At 37.7% G+C, this 17,710-nt stretch overlaps 1 protein-coding gene across 8 annotated transcripts; it reads left to right on the forward strand.

Moving 5' to 3' along the window:
- The first annotated feature begins 212 nt into the window (after positions 1 to 212).
- Positions 213 to 15,529, forward strand: aggf1 (angiogenic factor with G patch and FHA domains 1). 8 transcript variants are annotated; one of them, XM_079585803.1, is made up of 17 exons: positions 213 to 613; positions 711 to 846; positions 4,926 to 4,982; positions 5,525 to 5,748; positions 5,903 to 6,002; positions 6,979 to 7,166; positions 8,005 to 8,142; positions 8,247 to 8,447; positions 9,570 to 10,077; positions 10,256 to 10,358; positions 10,450 to 10,501; positions 11,720 to 11,821; positions 11,913 to 12,078; positions 12,203 to 12,282; positions 14,272 to 14,399; positions 14,520 to 14,619; positions 14,713 to 15,529. In XM_079585803.1, exons 4-17 carry the CDS (start codon positions 5,542 to 5,544, stop codon positions 14,917 to 14,919), a joined length of 2,280 nt encoding a protein of 759 aa, XP_079441929.1. In that variant the 5' UTR covers positions 213 to 613; positions 711 to 846; positions 4,926 to 4,982; positions 5,525 to 5,541; the 3' UTR covers positions 14,920 to 15,529. The 8 variants fall into 8 exon arrangements, with proteins under 8 accessions (XP_079441929.1, XP_079441931.1, XP_079441933.1 ...); XM_079585807.1 differs by lacking the exon at positions 9,570 to 10,077 and adding an exon at positions 8,784 to 8,850 and having other exon boundaries at positions 500 to 613; positions 729 to 846; XM_079585802.1 differs by having other exon boundaries at positions 500 to 613; positions 729 to 846.
- Positions 15,530 to 17,710: the final 2,181 nt, after the last annotated feature.

The raw sequence follows: 17,710 nt of genomic DNA on the forward strand, positions 1-17,710 counted from the left end.
AATATTGAGCAGCAAATCAGCCTATTAGAATGATTTCTGAGTGATCATGTGACACTAAAGACTGTAGGCCTAATGATGCAAAAAAAAAAAAAATCTTTGCGTCACAGGAATACATTACATTTCAACAAATATTAAAATAGAAAACAGTTATTTTAAATTGTAATAACAGTTCACATTCACAATATAGCTGTTTGATTTAAAAAAATGCAGCCGAGACTTCTTTCTAAAACACCCCGAAACGACCTCAATATTTTGAGAGGTGTATCTGTTCACTGTCCCCCTGCAGGACTTTCACAGACCCCCGGTGAAGAAGAAACACCTCAGTGATTGACTTGAATCTGGCGTTGCGTTAGTAACATCAGCGATAGTAACACCGCAGCACATTCATCAAACAGGCCATCAGCCCCGAGCTTCCCTACAGCGAGACGCTTCATTCAGTCTGACACAGGTTTGACACCTTACCAACATAAAACCCAACAACATAAACAGCCAAAGGGAGAAAAAAAAGTACGAGAGAAAAAACCGAGGCCAGACAGGAAATAAGCCAAGGGACAACGACAGGTTGTTGTGATGCAGAACGTATCTTCAGAAACAAACACTCACAGAGGCGTCGGTGAGTTTTGATGTGTGTGTGTGTGTGTGTGTGTGTGTGTTTGGTGCATGTCTTCTCCATGCGTCTAAAAAGGCTCTAATGGGATCTCTAAATATAGATCCTTCATGATATTCAGGTCTGATTCTGGCTGCATGTAGCCTCTCTGCCCTCTGGCTCTTCATCTGCTGTGTCCATCAGCCTGAGCGTCTGATGAAGCAGAAGGCTTATGGATGAGATCCAGGATTCTTCCTCAAGTCAGTAGCGTCATACAACTTTGCATTCACTTTATTTAGATGTATGTTACTTTCCTTGTTATATTTGTTTAATTCAAATTTGCTGCATTAAGCTCTTTGCATGGATGGAGCAGTAAACACATAAGTTCTATGTTTTCTGAGGAAAAATTAGTCGTTTTTCCATGGGATTTTTTTATATCACGTAAGTAATATAATAATAATAATAATTTGTTACATTTCACAATAATATCACACCTATCAATAAAAACCACAGTTTACAAAGGTATTTTTAGTATCTCAACTACCTATTTGTCCTAATCAATAAGCTTTAAAAATAAGCTTTCTTCTAAGCTGTTTCTCATAGAAAAATACCAATACCACCAATGATACTCCCGTCACATGACAAAATAGCCCCTAAAATTATGTTAAACTTCTCCGTACACACAATAGAAATGTATATAAACTGTATGAGCACGGAAAAACATATAGGCCTAGGCTAGCTACTCCGGAAACGGTATCGGGTGAGCACGCGGGGAAATTTATTGTTCAAGATTTTCCGTGCGCGCGCAAAAGTCTCATGGGTTTTGATCAAGTCTCCTTAGAGTAGCCTAGGCTATGTTTATCATCAATGATGGACTCGAAGGCGGAAAAGTTTTTCCTTTGCAATTTTGAAAAGTTTTGCATACAGACGACAACGTTGTCAAAATGATCCCCGTTTACATGGATCCTCGAAAAGTAGTAAAAAATTATGTATTATTACTCATGCCAGGCCAGTAGTTGGCGGTGTCACTTTGTAAAGAAACACTACACCTGAACAAGTAATACACATGTTTTCAAAACATTGAAACCCATTTTTAAAAGTTTGCATTTTCAGGCCCCCAAAACGCTGTTGTCGTGTAAATGAACGGCCAAAAGCGCATAACAAGTTTTACCTTTTTAGTTGAAAACGGTGTTGTGTAAACTCTAGTGTTTGAGCCGTTGTAGTTTATACATTCACTTCAATAATAGTGCTTCTCGGGTCAAATGTATTTTATTAACAATTTTTTTTATTTTTATGGTTTTTACTAGCTATAGTTACCTATAATAACCCTACAGTCCTCTTCCAAATATTACAGAGGACAAACTGATGTAAGTTCTGATAGTGGGGGATATGAGCTGGTTGGTTTGTGATATTATCTCTGCGCTTTCCGCTTTGTGTTTTTTGGAGAGCTGTTCCTCGCCAGGATGACGTTGTTGTTACGCACAACTCCATGTCATCATAATGCCAGTCCTGCAGAGCCTTCCCTTGTGTGTAGGATACTTCTCTCACACACACACACACATTCACAGAGGCATGATATGCTTGGCTCCAGGACAGAGCAGAATAAACATACTCTCCCGACACATATACACATGCCTTGCACCGACAAACCCATTCACACACACACACACACACACACACACACACACACACACACACACACACACACACACACACACACACACACACACACACACACACACACACACACACACACACACACACACACACACACAGGCTAATCTCTTCTCTGCAAAACGGTGCAACAGCCCCGACGCGCTGAGCTCATCAGAAAGGGCATTTGCATTTTAAAATCCGAGCGCACAACAGGAATCTTTTGTCATTTATGACACTATAACAAGCAGCAATTCCATGCACAAACAAACGCTGATTGAATTCTTGGTGCGCGGAATATGAGAACGAGGCGGATCATATCTGATCAAAAAAGAAACAATCTCGGTGTCTATGTTTATCCCTGCGGCTTCCATTTTATTCCTTTTTGTAATTGTTTACTTGATAGCGCAATCTTGAAAGAATTATATATTAATCCGTTATCCATTGCTGAGATTGATCTCAGATGGTTGATAGTTGAGTGAGGTCACACAAACACTGCAGGGTTAATCCTGGATGCAAGCACCTTTTGACCTCCGACTCGATGACACAAAAATCTTTACATTGTTTTCTATACTTTTTAAATGGCACTGGCGAAATAGTTTATGCAATCATAACCAGCTTTCTATTGTGTCCACTCACTCTCGTTTCACGGTTGCAATCACGTACATGTGGTATAAGTTTAGTCACATGATGTAACGAGCATTGTATTTGAGTGGTTTTTGCCTGCGCAAATGTTGTAGGTGGTTGCTAGGGCATTGCTATCTGGTTGCTAAGGTGTTCTGTGTGGTTGCTTACTGACCTAAGTCAAAATATCCCAGCTCCATGTCTCTATGATATTTTATATCACCCATTTGGTGGAGTAACATTTACCAGTGTTCGGGCGAATTTTCGCAGGAAAAATCCGGTCATTTTAATAGGAATCATTTAATCAATGATTTCGGTTGCAGCCTCGCTCTACATTTTCTTTCATTCGAGAAGCCATTTTACTTGGATATACGTCACAACAGATCTTTAAATCAGACTTTAAATCAGTAACCCTAAGTATAAGTACTGTAGTAGTGTTGCTTGACTTAACTAATACCACTAATAATGTTTATATGCTTAGCTATAGGCTAATGCTACAAAGTAAGTCAATGGAGATGGCTTACTGTAATGTACTGTTTACGGGAAGGGTTTACTTGTGGGTCATGACACTCACACATTCTGTCACCAGTGTCAGTTGTTAGTGTGTCCGCTGAATGAGTGTGTATGTGCTTATCTGTGTGTCACTCATGACAAGTTCTCAACCTGTCAATTTAATGAAGTTTCAACTGTAGTGGAGTAGGCTAATTATAAACCCTTCCTTCATGCGATGAACATCCTGCTTTTGTAAATTGTTAAGTTTCTGCCTCACAGATATCTTGTTTGCAGTTTTGTTTTTTAATAAGGGATGTACTTCCGTTAGGCCTTCTTATGCTCGTGATGCAAATGTCAATTAGCTAACGCTTGAGGCGACATAAGCGGTGGGAAAGAAAAGCGAATCTCTCGCCCCTTGATTTCCTCAGGCTGCCAGTCGTTTATTTCCTGTCTATTACAGCGCTCTAAGCTTCTCTCATAATAAATGCACCTGTGGTCTCATCTTCTTTACCATGCTGCCTGACACAGGTGTTAGAATAAACAGTTTTAATTTGATTTAGACTTATATCCTGAATAAAATTGCTTCATGAGGGACGTCACAGACAGTTTGGCTTACTCACTCAGAACGTTTTAAACAGGAAGGTGGTGGTGGTGACTTTCAACACAGAGAAATCAGTTTGTTCAAAAGATTTTTAAACATCTCTTTGAAAGTAAGGGCCTGTACTGCCCTCTGCTGCCCAAAATCAAACTGTCACTCAATGTTTCACATAATGTTTTTTAGTCTTTGAGCTTCTTCGGTATAAAGTAGACACTTTATTAAAAACAACACAGGGGACATTTTATAGGGGTCACATGAGAAAAGGTGAATTTATTTATATTTTCCTTATTTTATTGTATCAGGCCTCTGCAATTATTTATGTTTCAGGCTAATTTTCTTCTTTAATGTATTTTGTAACTGATAAGGCTGAAACAGATCTTTATAAATTATTTTAATCTATTGTATTTGTACTTGCAGTGCCTGCAACTTCCTAGCATAGGCCTACATGAATCAAACTTTTGTTTTTCAACCATGTTATATCACAGAATGGTTTTGTTTATATGTTTTGTTTATGTATACATAGGCCTACTTTCTGATTTAGCCTATTATACTTTTTGTTTGTAAATCATGGGCAACTGTAGGCTAAGTATCCCCATATTTGCATTTATTTACGTATTGAAAAAGGTTGTCTTAGCCAAACGTCCCAAACATTTTGGTATACCTGAAAAGTCATAGGATATCTTGAAAAAACATTTTTAAGAATATATATTGTAATGTCATTTCAAATTTCTTTTCTATGGGTGGCAGTTGCCATAGTTTTACACTAGGGGCGCTGTGGCATTATAGAAACGGAAGTGATGCATGAGTAAGTAAGCCATGACATCACAAAGTGAAAGTATGGCAGCGTCCGTTGAAGTGGGACTAAAGTTCATCCCGTTTGTTCCCTGTAACGCACTTTACGATAACACAAACTTCTACACGAATATGTGTCCAATGCACGCTGGTCATATGATGTTTATCTTTGATTTGCAGATTGACGCGCGCGCAGGAAATCTGGGAACGCGCAGAGAAAACCGGTGGTTTAAATCGGTGAGGATAATGTGCAATGAAAATCAAATGTGCTCTCATTCAAATTTCAACTTTTCTATTTATTAACATACTCTTATTATATGTTTTTAAACTGTATATAAAATTCATGGTCTTTTGGTTGATTGTTGTGAATTTGTGCTCAGATAATTGTCGTTTTTCAGTTTATGCATTCTTACGGTATAACTTACTAAACGTAAGTTAGTTACGGTAGTTTTCAAACCTTGATGCAAGGTACCCCCAAATATGATGTTTGCTAGGAACTCACTTACTAAAAAATATAAATGCATCTCTATATTTTTACTTTTAAATACCTATTTTCAAGAATTAATTATGTTATGTGAGGGTGAATAGATTTGTCTTAGATTGAGATGTAAATCGACACAAATGAGATGACTTGTTTTAAGAAAAAAAATACTTAAGTAAATAACTTTCGCAGTGTATAATTTTATTATGACTATATTTTAATGTGTAACATGGTGATTTGAATCTAAAGAATAATAATTTTAGTCAACTATACTTTCTTATCCTAATCTACATTTTAGGTAGAACATCCTCAGCAATGGCTGCTGCTGAAGGACAACCAGACCCTGAACCCAATGATCAGGGTTTGCAAGCAGAGCTCGTTTCTTTGAGATCACAAGCGGAGGCGCTGCGGCAGGATCTGAAGGCATGTAAGGATGAACTTCAGAAGTTACAGAAACAGCTCAGCCAAAGCGAACGGCTTCAGAAGACCACAGAAAGCTACAATGAAGATCTCAGACAGCAGGTGAGCCAGGTGCTCATGGAGAACAGGGGCAGTTTTGTGAAAACAAGACTGTTACCTTTTTTAGGCCATTTTTATAATTCGTGTAGTCCCAAAAAACATGCCAACACAAGAACATTGTTAATAACATATGTTGCTTTTGATCTTTGTGATTTAGGTTGATAAACTGAGTGAGGAAATCCATGACCGAAAGAAAAGAGAGAGGGAGAAAGTTGATTCTGAGACTCAGACGGAGGAGTATGCCTGGACAGAGACAGGTTAGTCTCTTTTATTTCATTGTACAAAAGATGGTTTACACAAAAATGAAAACTGTCATTTACTCACCCTCATGTCGTTCCAAACTCATAAGACAAATTAAGATATTTTGAATGAAATCTAAAACATTTATGTCTCTCCATTGAAAGTCTCTTCACACATGTCCACACCGGACGCAACAGTTGTCGTGTCGCACCACAACACCTAGAGCCTGTCCACTAGGAATGGGAGTCTTTAGGCACCTCGCGATCCGATCCGATTCCAAAACATTTCTTGATCTACTTTTTTTTTCTTATTACCGGTAATTAAGTCTACGGACTTTTTTTTATATAATTTTTTACATAAACATTTATCTTAAGAGTTTTAAATATATAAACCAATATAGCTTCAAAACATAAAAGCAAGTTGTAGCCTAAACAATAAAGAAGAACAAAGAAACATGTAACAATCAATAAACAAAGAATGCTTTGCTCTTTTGAAATGTACGTTATTGTCTAGTCTAATCCCTTAGATCATAACTGACTGTGTTCACATTAATTTAGCATCATAAAAGCATGAGATGCAAATAGATTTAACCACTTACACGGAGTTGCACACGATCACTCTTCATAAAGTGCGTGTGAGTATTTGAAATTGAAAGCAGCCTTCTGTCAGTGAGTTTCATATTTTTATCATATAATCCCACTGCATTGTAAAAGACAAAAATGATCCCCTCATAGAGGCACGATGTGACGCTTCTAAACATTGGGTCAAACATTTGGGTGAATAGACGTTCAATAGAGGGACAGAAATCTCTCAGATTTCATTAAAGAAAACTTAATTTGTGTTCTGAAGATTAACTAAAGTATTATGGATTTGGAACGACATGAGTGAGTAAATGATGACAGAATTTAAATTTTTGGGTGAACTATCCCTGGAATATTCCAATCATCTACACTGTATATGTGAGGTTTAAACGTTATTTTCTTCCTGAAACAGATTATTATAATTATTACTATGGTGGATACTACCAGTCAGGAACGGAGACGAAGGCAGAAACACAGGAGAATGTTGTCATGGAAACACATGAGTGTATTGAACACACTGAGGACCATCCCATAACAGCTGAGACAGCACCAGCCAATCCTGAGCAACCAAATGAATCGAGTGACTTTCCACAAACAGAGGTATGAGAAGTGTTCATTATTTAGGCTACTACTTAAGTGCTATTTAATTCTGAAAGCAGATCTAGGCATTTATTAATGTTGGTATTGACATGGTTTGCATGTTGCATATTCAGGTAAATTCTACAAAATCCTGTTGTACGTCGTTCCGAAAGTTTCTAAAAAGAGTGTTTTAAGTTAATATTGTGGTGGTGAAATAAAATATGAATGATGTCTGCTCTATAGCCGCATTTCCACCGAAATTAGCCGGAACAATTTGTCCCAGGAACTCCCAAACCTGCATATAAGCGAGCATTTCTTTACAAAGACAACTATACATTTGTATTTTAGAAGTTGATCATTAATAAACTTGATAGTCTTGAAGTTTGTTAGGATGAGGAGGTGTACAAAGATTGCATGTAAATGGTAAACAACAAAAACAACCAAGAAAACCGCTCTGATCTTGTCTTTTCAGTCATACTTCGATATGTTTACAAGACAGCAAACTAAAAAAAAAAACGTATACTTGGCTTTGATTTGGGCATTCCTGTTTGTGTAGGTAGGCTATTACATAAACTAAAAGAAAGCTTATACTGTATATTCTGACTAGTTTACTCGTTTTTTTAATAAAACACCATATACTTTTACCCAAACTGAATAATAAAAACAAGTTTAAATGGAAAAAGACATGCAATACCACAACATACAGCCAAAACAGTCAAACATATAGGCAAAAAATGTATAAAATTATGACCAAAATGTTCCAACATGTATCCAAAGCAAATATAAGCAATTGACAGCTTGTAATGTGAATAATTATTAGCCAGTTTCTTTACTGTGTCAACACTGTATTTGTTCTCAGGAGGCCTCTGGTGATGGCGGCTCTATAGCAGACATGCTGAGAGCAACAGCAGAGGAAGCGTTGAACCAGACCAACTTTGTGTTTGATGAAAGTTCCGGCATGTATTACGACCACAGCACTGGATTTTACTACGACTCTGTAAGTTGTTTTTCTCTGGGGACGTTTGACTGCTGTTATTTGTGTAATGGACATGCGTAATCTTAATCGCCTGTGTTAATGTGTTTTTTCCTCTTTTCCACCAGTCCAGTCAGCTGTACTATGATGCTAACACTGGAATGTACTATTACTACGACCCAGAAAGCGGCAAATACCAATTCCACTCTAGGATAGAGGTGCCTACAGCACAGCCCGAAGTGGAGCAGACGCCACAGAGGAAGACCAAAGATTGGAAAAACAGGAAGTCGGTGAAGAACACAGATAGAGCTTCCTGTCCTGACGGAGGGGTGAGATGCACACAGACACACATTGTCTTTACATAGTTCTGTAATCACAGAGATTTAGTGGTTGACTCTCAATCCCCCCTTACCTTCCTCAACTTGATTTCCCATTTCAAGTTCAAGTTGAGTTTCTGAATCAAGTTTCCCACCATTTTGAGTCTCAGTTTTCAGTATTGTTTCAATCACAGACAGCTTTTTGGCTTCTGGTTCTTGTTCTCATTGAATAGCAGTGGATGATTGTGAGGGTCCGTAGAACAGTATGGTCTCAGAAGAGGGTCCGTCGAGCAATTCTGAAAGTGTAATGCCTGATGGAGCTGACCGTGTGCTCTTGTTTCGCTGTAGGTTCAGGATTTGACTTGCTCAATGGCTCAATTGAAGATAGAACGTTTGAGACTGGTTGGAGTGAAAGGTACGCACTTGTTTATAGCTTTAAAGTTATAGTTTTAGTATTTTTCCCACCTAAATGGTCGTAACAAGCTAAAGTCATTTGGTGCATCTTATTTTTTAATTTTGGTTTTATTAACCTTACTATTCAAATGTTTGGGGTCAGTACTATTTATATAAAAAAAAAAAAATAAGCTACTAATACTTTAACAAGGGTGCATTAAATTCAGTTTACCAGTAAAGAGATTTATATTGATACAGAAATATTTTATATTAATTTTAAATGTATGCTGTTCCTTTGAACTTTCTATCAATCACAGAGTCCTGAAATAACCTGGTCTTTGGTTTTTTTATTTAATATTTCTGGTTGTGTTTTGACCGGGCCAAGACATCATGTGGTGTCCGGAGCTGTGGCCAGCCAGTTCGCACACATGCTTGTTTCTTCAAATCTGGATTTCTTTATCCCATGCCGAACTCTTCTCTGCCTGATTTCTTTTCTTTTTTACAATAAAGTGGTGAAAATGACATGTAAGGCTTGAGCCAGATTGGAAAGCGCTGTTTGGATGTTGATGATTTAGATGGTGGTTTTGCATCATATATATACATCACATTTTCTTGAACCGACTCAAAACTGAGACTCAAATGAAACTTGAAAGCCAAAACAAAACTTGTATTGTCGCATCAAAACAATGTGACGTCACTGTTGGTGACGTCCTGATTGGCTAAGTCTTTGCTTACTGACAGGACAATAAAGAGCCGGGGTCTGAGATTGACAGACAGTCTGAAAACCACCACAGAAGTAAGAAGGATGATGCTTCATCGTTTAAAAAAGGACGAAAGTCTCGGTCCCGAAGCCCCCAGCGCCCTAGCGGTACAGAACGATCCAGGCGGACCAAGAGCCGTGACAGAAGCAAAGAGCGCTCTACGAACAGAAAGAAAACCCGGAGGCGGAGCGAGTCGCCCTCTGATGACTCGCACAGCCGGAGGCGGAGAGAGAACGGGTCCAATTCAGATGACACGCACAGCAGGAAGAGGAAGAAGAGAAAAGAGAAGAAGAGGTCACGTTCTGAGACTCGCAGGGACCGGAAGTCGCGCTCTGATAACATGAGCGGTGAGAGCGAGCCGGAGGAAGGCGAGATCACAGAGTCAGATGGAGGGAACGAACCTTCTTCATCATCCTCTATTGCATCTCCCGTCGAACCAGCGCATGACAGTCCTGAAAGAGAACTGGAAATGCAGATACAGGAGGAAGGTGAGGAGGCACATTCAGAGGGAATTGAAAACTACGCCCCCTGGTGGTTGTTTGTTTGGTATTGGCCGTTTGTAGATGCTGTGTTAAATTGAATGTGCATCAGGTGAATGCGCACACTACAGTAGGATTTTATTTGTGTCTATCCGTAACCGCAATGTTTGTGATTTTTATATTTCAGAAGCCTGGCCGCCATGTGTTCGGGTAACTGTGGTTCGCTCTCCTGTTCTGCAGACCGGAACGCTCTTCATCCTCACGGCTGACACAGTCGCCACTATCGGCCGGTCGGTATAGTTCTGTGTGTGTGTGTGTGTGTGTGTGTGGTTCTGTTCATCCATTGTGTTCTTTAACGTGTTTTTGTGTATCTGTTTGCAGAGAGAAGGACATGAATCATGCCATCAGAATCCCTGAGATGGGAGTCAGTAAGGTAAAACACTCAAATCAAACTATAGACAAGCATTCTTGACCAAAAGCACTGTTACTATGACATTAAACAATCTAAAGGAATGAGATTCATGCATTTTTGTGGCATAATGTCTTAATGATGACGGGCTTCAGTTAATAGTCCTGCATTAATAGGTCGGTTCAGTACACTGAAACATATTCTCTAAATCCCAGCAGTAATTGCACCCGGTGCTCAAGATAAGGGCAGTGTTATTTTATTATCTTTGAGATACTATTATAGTTTTTATTAATATTTTGAATAAGATTTCATGTTTGTATTATGTTTATTTTCAGTTTCAGTAATTTAGTTGTGCGTTTGTATTTTTTCTTAGGTTTGGTAAAATATGTATATATATTTATTCATTTGTTTCAGTTTTCGTTTTTCAGTGCATCTAGTTAAAAAATGGGAAATGTTGCCATACAGTCCCCCTGTAATCAATAATTATATCCCTTAAAACTCATCTTTGATCACAAGTTACACATGCCGTAAAATAGCTTGAATGTAACTCTACACATTTGCATCATTTAGTATACGTGGTTATATGAATATGTAAATTAGCCCCATCTTCACTCACTCACCACAGGTGGACTTTAATACTACCTGAAATAAAATGCGTTTCTTTTTTATATTTAATTTATTTCAGTTAACGTTTATTTTATTTCAAGTACCGGTAAAAAGTTGTATTGTTTTAGTTTCAGTTATAATTTTGTCATCTAAGTATTTTAAACCTTCAGTTGCAGCCCTTTTTACTTTTGTAATATGTATACATATTATTTTAATATTTTAAAATGTAATTTATTCCTGTGATGCACAGCTGAATTGTCAGCATCATTACTCCAGTCTTCAGTGTCACATGATCCTTCAGAAATCATTCTAATATGATGAATTTTAACAGCATATTCTCTCTCTCTCTTTCTTTCTTTCTTTCTTTCTCTCTCTCTTTCTTTCTTTCTCTCTCTCTCTCTCTTTCTTTCTTTCTCTCTCTTTCTTTTTTTCTTTCTTTCTCTCTCTCTCTCTTTCTTTCTTTCTTTCTCTCTTTCTTTCTCTTTCTTTCTTTATTTCTTTCTCTCTCTCTCTCTCTATCTCTCTTTCTCTTTCTTTCTTTCTCTCTCTCTCTCTTTCTTTATTTCTTTCTTTCTCTCTCTCTCTTCTTTCTTTCTTTCTTTCTTTCTTTCTTTCTTTCTTTCTTTCTTTGTGTAGTCCCATGCAGAAGTTTATTTTGACCAGGAGCAGCAATGTTATATGCTGATAGATCAGGGCAGTCAGAATGGCACTGTCCTCAATGGGATCAGAATACTACAGGTAACAAACAGCTGTTGTATCCCAGAATCCTATTGAACATATCTCAATATGAGGATGTTTATCAGAATTGTAAATGTCTGTGTCCCTACAGCCTAAAGTTTGCTGTGACCCTTGCCCTCTGACCCATGGGGACGAAGTGAAGATGGGAGATACGGTGTTGTCCTTCCACATCCACACAGGAACAGACACATGTGACGGCTGTGAACCAGGACAGATCATAGCACACCTGAGCCGCCATAAGAGAGATGAGACCTCTGGTATGCATGCACACATTGACAAAACATTAGTCAATACTTCTGCTATCTTATACACGTATCTCTAAACTGCTTAACTATGAATCAATTGCAGCTTATGTTCTTTTGCAATACATGTATGTTTCAGGAACTGTGCTCAGTAAAGAAGACAAGGAGGTTCAAAGACAGAAGGAACTGAAGATGATGAAGGTTAAATATGGTCTTAAAGTAAGTTTTTATGTCCTGTTCAAGCTCTTTTGGTTGTGAAATGTGTTTTAAAGCACAAGTCAGGTGTGTTAAATTGGCTTGTTAACTGTGTGCGGTCAGTGCTGCCCTCTTTTGGTCAGCAAGTAGACAATCACACTATTCCTGGGTGTTGCAACTTGCAAGCTACAAGAGGTCAAATATTTAACCGCTAAAACAATGGTTCTGTCATACAAGATATCATGCTATGGCAAGCATCACTATTAATATTGTCTATACTTTGTCCGAGGGTTTGTTGTAAATCATTAAGGCCAATTATTAAACTTTGGCGCATAACTTGTCCTGCAATGATTGTGCTACTCGGTGCTTCTCAACCTTTTTAACTTGAAGTTGTCCAACCAGTGTTTTTTTTTTATTTATTTTTTATCACCACTGGTTTGCTATTGTAATTATTGTTAATATTTTTCGATTTTATTTATATATTTTCTGTTTTCATTTAAAAAAAATGTTTTTGTCATTTTAATTATTTTTTTCTGTATAGTTTTAGTTTATTTTAAGTTATTTTAATAATTCGACTTAAAGGACAGGTTCGGTATTTTACATTTAAAGCCCTGTTTACAGATCGTATCTGATGAAATAGAACGGTTAAGATTAAAATTTGGACACATGCTGCTGTCCCGAGAATTTTAGGTTTATTTCGCTTTTGTGGACCTATTTTGCCAAACGCGTCACACCCGTGATTCTTCCGTTGAGAGCTTGAATAATAGACACTCCAGCCCAGTTGGTGGCGATAATGCACCTTTGCCAATTGCAAGCAAACCGCTGGCATTTCATTGAAACTCGGTGAGTTTCACGTCTTTGTAAACGAAAGTTTAATGTGTTTTTAGGAAGGAATCTTCCAGTGCACATAGACAACCATTGTGGGGGTGGGGGTGGGGGGGAGCGAAATAAACCTAAAATTCTCGGGACAGGAGCATGTGTCCAAATTTTTATCTCAACCGTTCTATTTCATCAGATACGATCTGTAAACAGGGCTTTAAGTGTAAAATACCGAACTTGTCCTTTAATGTTGCTTTGGAATCTAGTTTATTATTTTTTGGGGGCTGTCAAAATCAACGCGTTAACGCATGCGATTTTTTTTTTTTTTTTTTTTCAGTTTAATGTGTTAAAAAATATTTAACACGGCATCCGTTTTCCATTTTTTCCCGCCATCTTGACTGCGCTACTGTATATGATCATGCTATCATTCATTCAAGTGCTATTAAACCATTTAAGCGCGATAAGATGCAAAAAAGGAACTTAAATCTGTATTGGCGCTCAATCTGTGAATCTCAGATTGAGTTTGTGTGTGTGAATTGTGGGTGTGACAGGTTGTGTGTGACTTGTGACTTGTCTTAAATGATTTAAATAGTCTTAAGAGAGGCCGTAAAGAGTTGGGAAGACATCGGATATGTGTCAGATCCGCATCATGTTCTTCAGATCTTAAAGTGACAGCAGCCTAATAAACCTGCTGCTGTGATTTAATGTTAATCATCTAAGAACAAAAGACCAAAAGAACAAAATCACTCACTGCTCTTGACTGAATAACCTTTGTAGCTTTAATAAGGATTCATCTATATTAAATTAATTATTCATGCAGTGAAGACTGTAAAGTGTTTGATAACTTTATTCAATTTCTGTTTCCTACCTGTTCAAAAAAATTTTATTAGTTATATTAAAATAAGTATACTTATATTAAAATAATCTAAGTATGATACTTTATTAATTATTTTTAAGTCATCTTGCGACCCTTACCTTGTAGCCGGTTTTGTGTTTATTGTTACAGTGCCATTGATGTTAGGTTGTTGTTGATGTGTTATACATTTCATAAGACATATCTCTGAAAATGTACTTGGTTTTGTTGTTGTGTTTAAAGATGTTCATAATTTCAGCCCTGCTATTGGTCTGCTGGTTGTACCTTCTGTTATTTTACTATGCTTGTTTTACATAAAGACTTGTGTGTGTGTGTTTCAGAGCAGTGATTATGAAGAGCAGAAGGCCCTGAAGAACAGCAGGTATAAAGATAGAGCAGAAAACCGCCGGCAGACAGTCGGAAGTGAGGGACCGTTCCAGAGAGACGATGCTCCTGCTTCTGTTCATGTGTACGTAACCTGTTCAGTCAAACATTTACCCCTGTAAAACAGGATTTCTTGCGTAACAATATCAAGGTTAAAGATGTTTTCACAGACTTGTGCTTTTTCTCATTGTGTGTGTGTATATAGTGAAATCGGGGATGAGAATAAGGGTAGACGGATGCTGGAGAAGATGGGATGGAAACGAGGAGAAGGCCTCGGCAAGGACGGAGCTGGAATGAAGGATCCGGTAATATAGTTTCTCATTTGTTTACGCAGTGTCATGTACATAAGTGCATGAGATTTACACTCACTTCCCTTTATGTGTGTGTGTGTGTCGTAGATTCAGCTGCATATGCGCAAGGCTCAGTCTGGACTTGGTTCTGGAGCTGTCGTGTCTGTAGGAGACGCCACACTTGCCAGAAACAAAACCCAGAGGAACTGGGAACGTGCACGGGAACGGTTCTCTGACGCCTGCCAGGCTGACTCCGCCCATCCTGAAACGAGCCAATCACCTCAAGCCTGGGTCAAAAGTCAGGATACAGAGTGACTTCTTAGTGATAATTTGGTCTGATGCCGGGCCTTATTTAGGTTAACTTTTTTCATCATTTCAGTGGAAGGCCTTTTGTAAATAGATGTCAGTTCATTTTAAGATTGATGGTCTGAGAAAGTCTTTGTTTGTTGTTTACAGTGAAATTCAATAACAAAGAATATCTTGGACAAATAAACAATAAAAAACAATCATGCTTTCCAGTTGATACATTTATATTAAGTTTTGCATTATACTGTGTAAGATGCTTGCTAAAGGTTGCATATGCAAAAGTTTCCACACTTGTAGCCATACAAAATCTGCAAAGGCACTTGTTTTGTGGATCATGTTGCTGCATTTCGGCTGCAGTTAAACCTATCAGAAAGGAACTACTGTAGTTGTGCTACTCCATTATAGTCTTATAGTTTTATTACTGCTGCTTGTCTATGGACAACAAATAATTAGTTATGTTATAGGAAACATAAACCTATGTGATTGTGAAGCAGTGATACCTTGGTAACACTGACTACACATAAAGCTGTTGTGGCCAGCTTATTTGTCTTTATTGTATGAACCTCATGTCTGGGTCACATCTCTGCTCAAAATATAAAGACTATTTTCCCAAATTCTCAATAACATAAAGTTCCGTAATGTTTTACTGTTGATATTCTTTGTAATTCTCCTTCTCAGTGGTGAATCTCATCAGCTCACCTGACGTTGTTTATTATAATTATTATTATTATTAGCGTTAGAATTAAAATAATTATGAATATGCATTTATATAAAATGGTAATACTCATTTGCCTTATACACTGAATTAAAACAAGCAAAATGTCTGGAACAGTGTTATTTTAGTACAAGTGTTAATATTTAACATTTTCTTTTATAGTGCCTATTTTTGTTGTCGTTTAAAAAAAATGTCTATTGTTTTTATGTCTCAATTTTACTCTGATTATAATTGTTTGTCAAAAAAAAAAAAATCTTTAATCAAATTATTCATTTCAGGATAAATGTAAGCGCGAGATTCCCCTTGTCTCGAAGTAGTGCGCGCGCGCTGAACCGGTGGCGCTAGGACCGCGCGCTCAGTTGTCCGGTCTGTTCGTGTGGGTGAATAAGTTCAGAGAAACGTCGCCTACCTAAAACCTCAAAAAGTTCCCAGACAGCCTTGTCTATAGATGCGATGTAGTGGAGAGAATGCTGTCAAAATGTGCTTTCCGCGAGGTTTTACGTCTAAATAGGCGGGATTTCATGTAACCGAGCCGCTGAGGGCAGTCGGGACCGGGGACGGACAGAGATGAGCGCGAGCACACAGCTGCTGTCCAACGGACCACGGAGAGAGGTGAGATTCACTTTGATCGCTTCACAACCGGAGGATCCCACGTTTAAAGGGTTCTTAGAAAACACGGCGAGGCTTTTTATCTGGCCGTCGAAGGTCGTTTCATAACTATGTGTTTGGCGTTAAAGAGTAGTTAAACTAGATTAAGTTTAACCAATGTGACAGTTTTGAAAGAATAACACTAACGTTATTCTTGTGTTCTGTTCTTTCTCTAATGTAAGTTAATAATGAGTTTAAATGGCTGAAAAACGTTAGTTGACTTGACCTGTTCTTCTTAATCCGTTAGTCAATGCTCTTCATGACAGCTTTCAGTTCGTTCACAGTATGGGAGAGTGGGGTAAGTTGTGGCACTATTTAAGTTGTCCTTTAGGCGAAAAGAAATGAGAAAGAAATAATGCTATATATCCAGATGTATTTGAGCATAGTTATCTACTAAAATAAAGGCAATAAAATATTAGGCCTACTTGACTTGAAACGAGAAGAAATCTATAGGGCCCTAAAAATATGACTTTGCCAAAAAAAAAGAGTGAAGTGAACTTGATTTGGGGTAAGTTGAGTCATTGAGAAATGTGCATCTGAATATCTGGTTGTGGTTATTAAAATAATGTATACAAACTGTTATACAGTGGTGACTAACCAGCATAGTCTAAATAAACGAATACATTTGCTTTGACTTCATTAAATGTAATGTAAATGAAAGTAAAATACATTTATTTAATGTATTATAATAATAAAAAAATATTGTGTATGTCAGCCTTTTTAATCACATGTAGCTTTGATTGGCTCTGTCTAAATATTATTGTGCAGTTTCCTAGATTAAGGCGGTGTCACATTTTACCCCACTCTCCCTTGAAGTGTGTGTGCAAAAACTATAATGGCTTAACTATGAGCACTAATCTTTTTACCCACCATTTGTTCTTTAAAGTAGTTTTTGTTTTTTCACTTATGGTTTCCTTTGAGTCATTGTTGTCATTATTAGTAATTGTAGCTTTTATTGGTGTACGCGAATGTTACACTGTATTCCCGTTCTTTCTGTCACATTGTACATGTTAAGTGTCGGTAGATTACAGTTGCTTTAATTTCACCTGGACAGTATTCAAGTTCTCCAGCAGAGGGCGGTCATGGGTGGTGTGTGTATTAGAGAGCAGAAGGTCAAGTAACGTGCTTTGAGACAGTGGAAAGTTTCATTTCCTTTGATGAAGATGAGATGTTGTAATCTGTTGAACTCCACTGGCTGATGGAGAGATTAGGTGTTTTGTTTAAAGCAAAGATTACAACAAATACCTCAGTCGAGTGCCAAATGTTCTCAGCCACAACCCTGAACTCTTATTTTCACAGCTAATATAATCCACATTTTTAATTTTGTAATTGTACTGTGCAATTCCATTAAGAATGGGTGATTAAAGCATACTTAACACATCACATTGACAGTTCATGCATAATGAATCTGCTACGAGCTTCTCTGTAATTTTCTAA

The sequence above is a fragment of the Phoxinus phoxinus genome (assembly GCF_949152265.1).
Source record: "Phoxinus phoxinus genome assembly, chromosome: 17".
Taxonomy (NCBI): domain Eukaryota; kingdom Metazoa; phylum Chordata; class Actinopteri; order Cypriniformes; family Leuciscidae; genus Phoxinus; species Phoxinus phoxinus.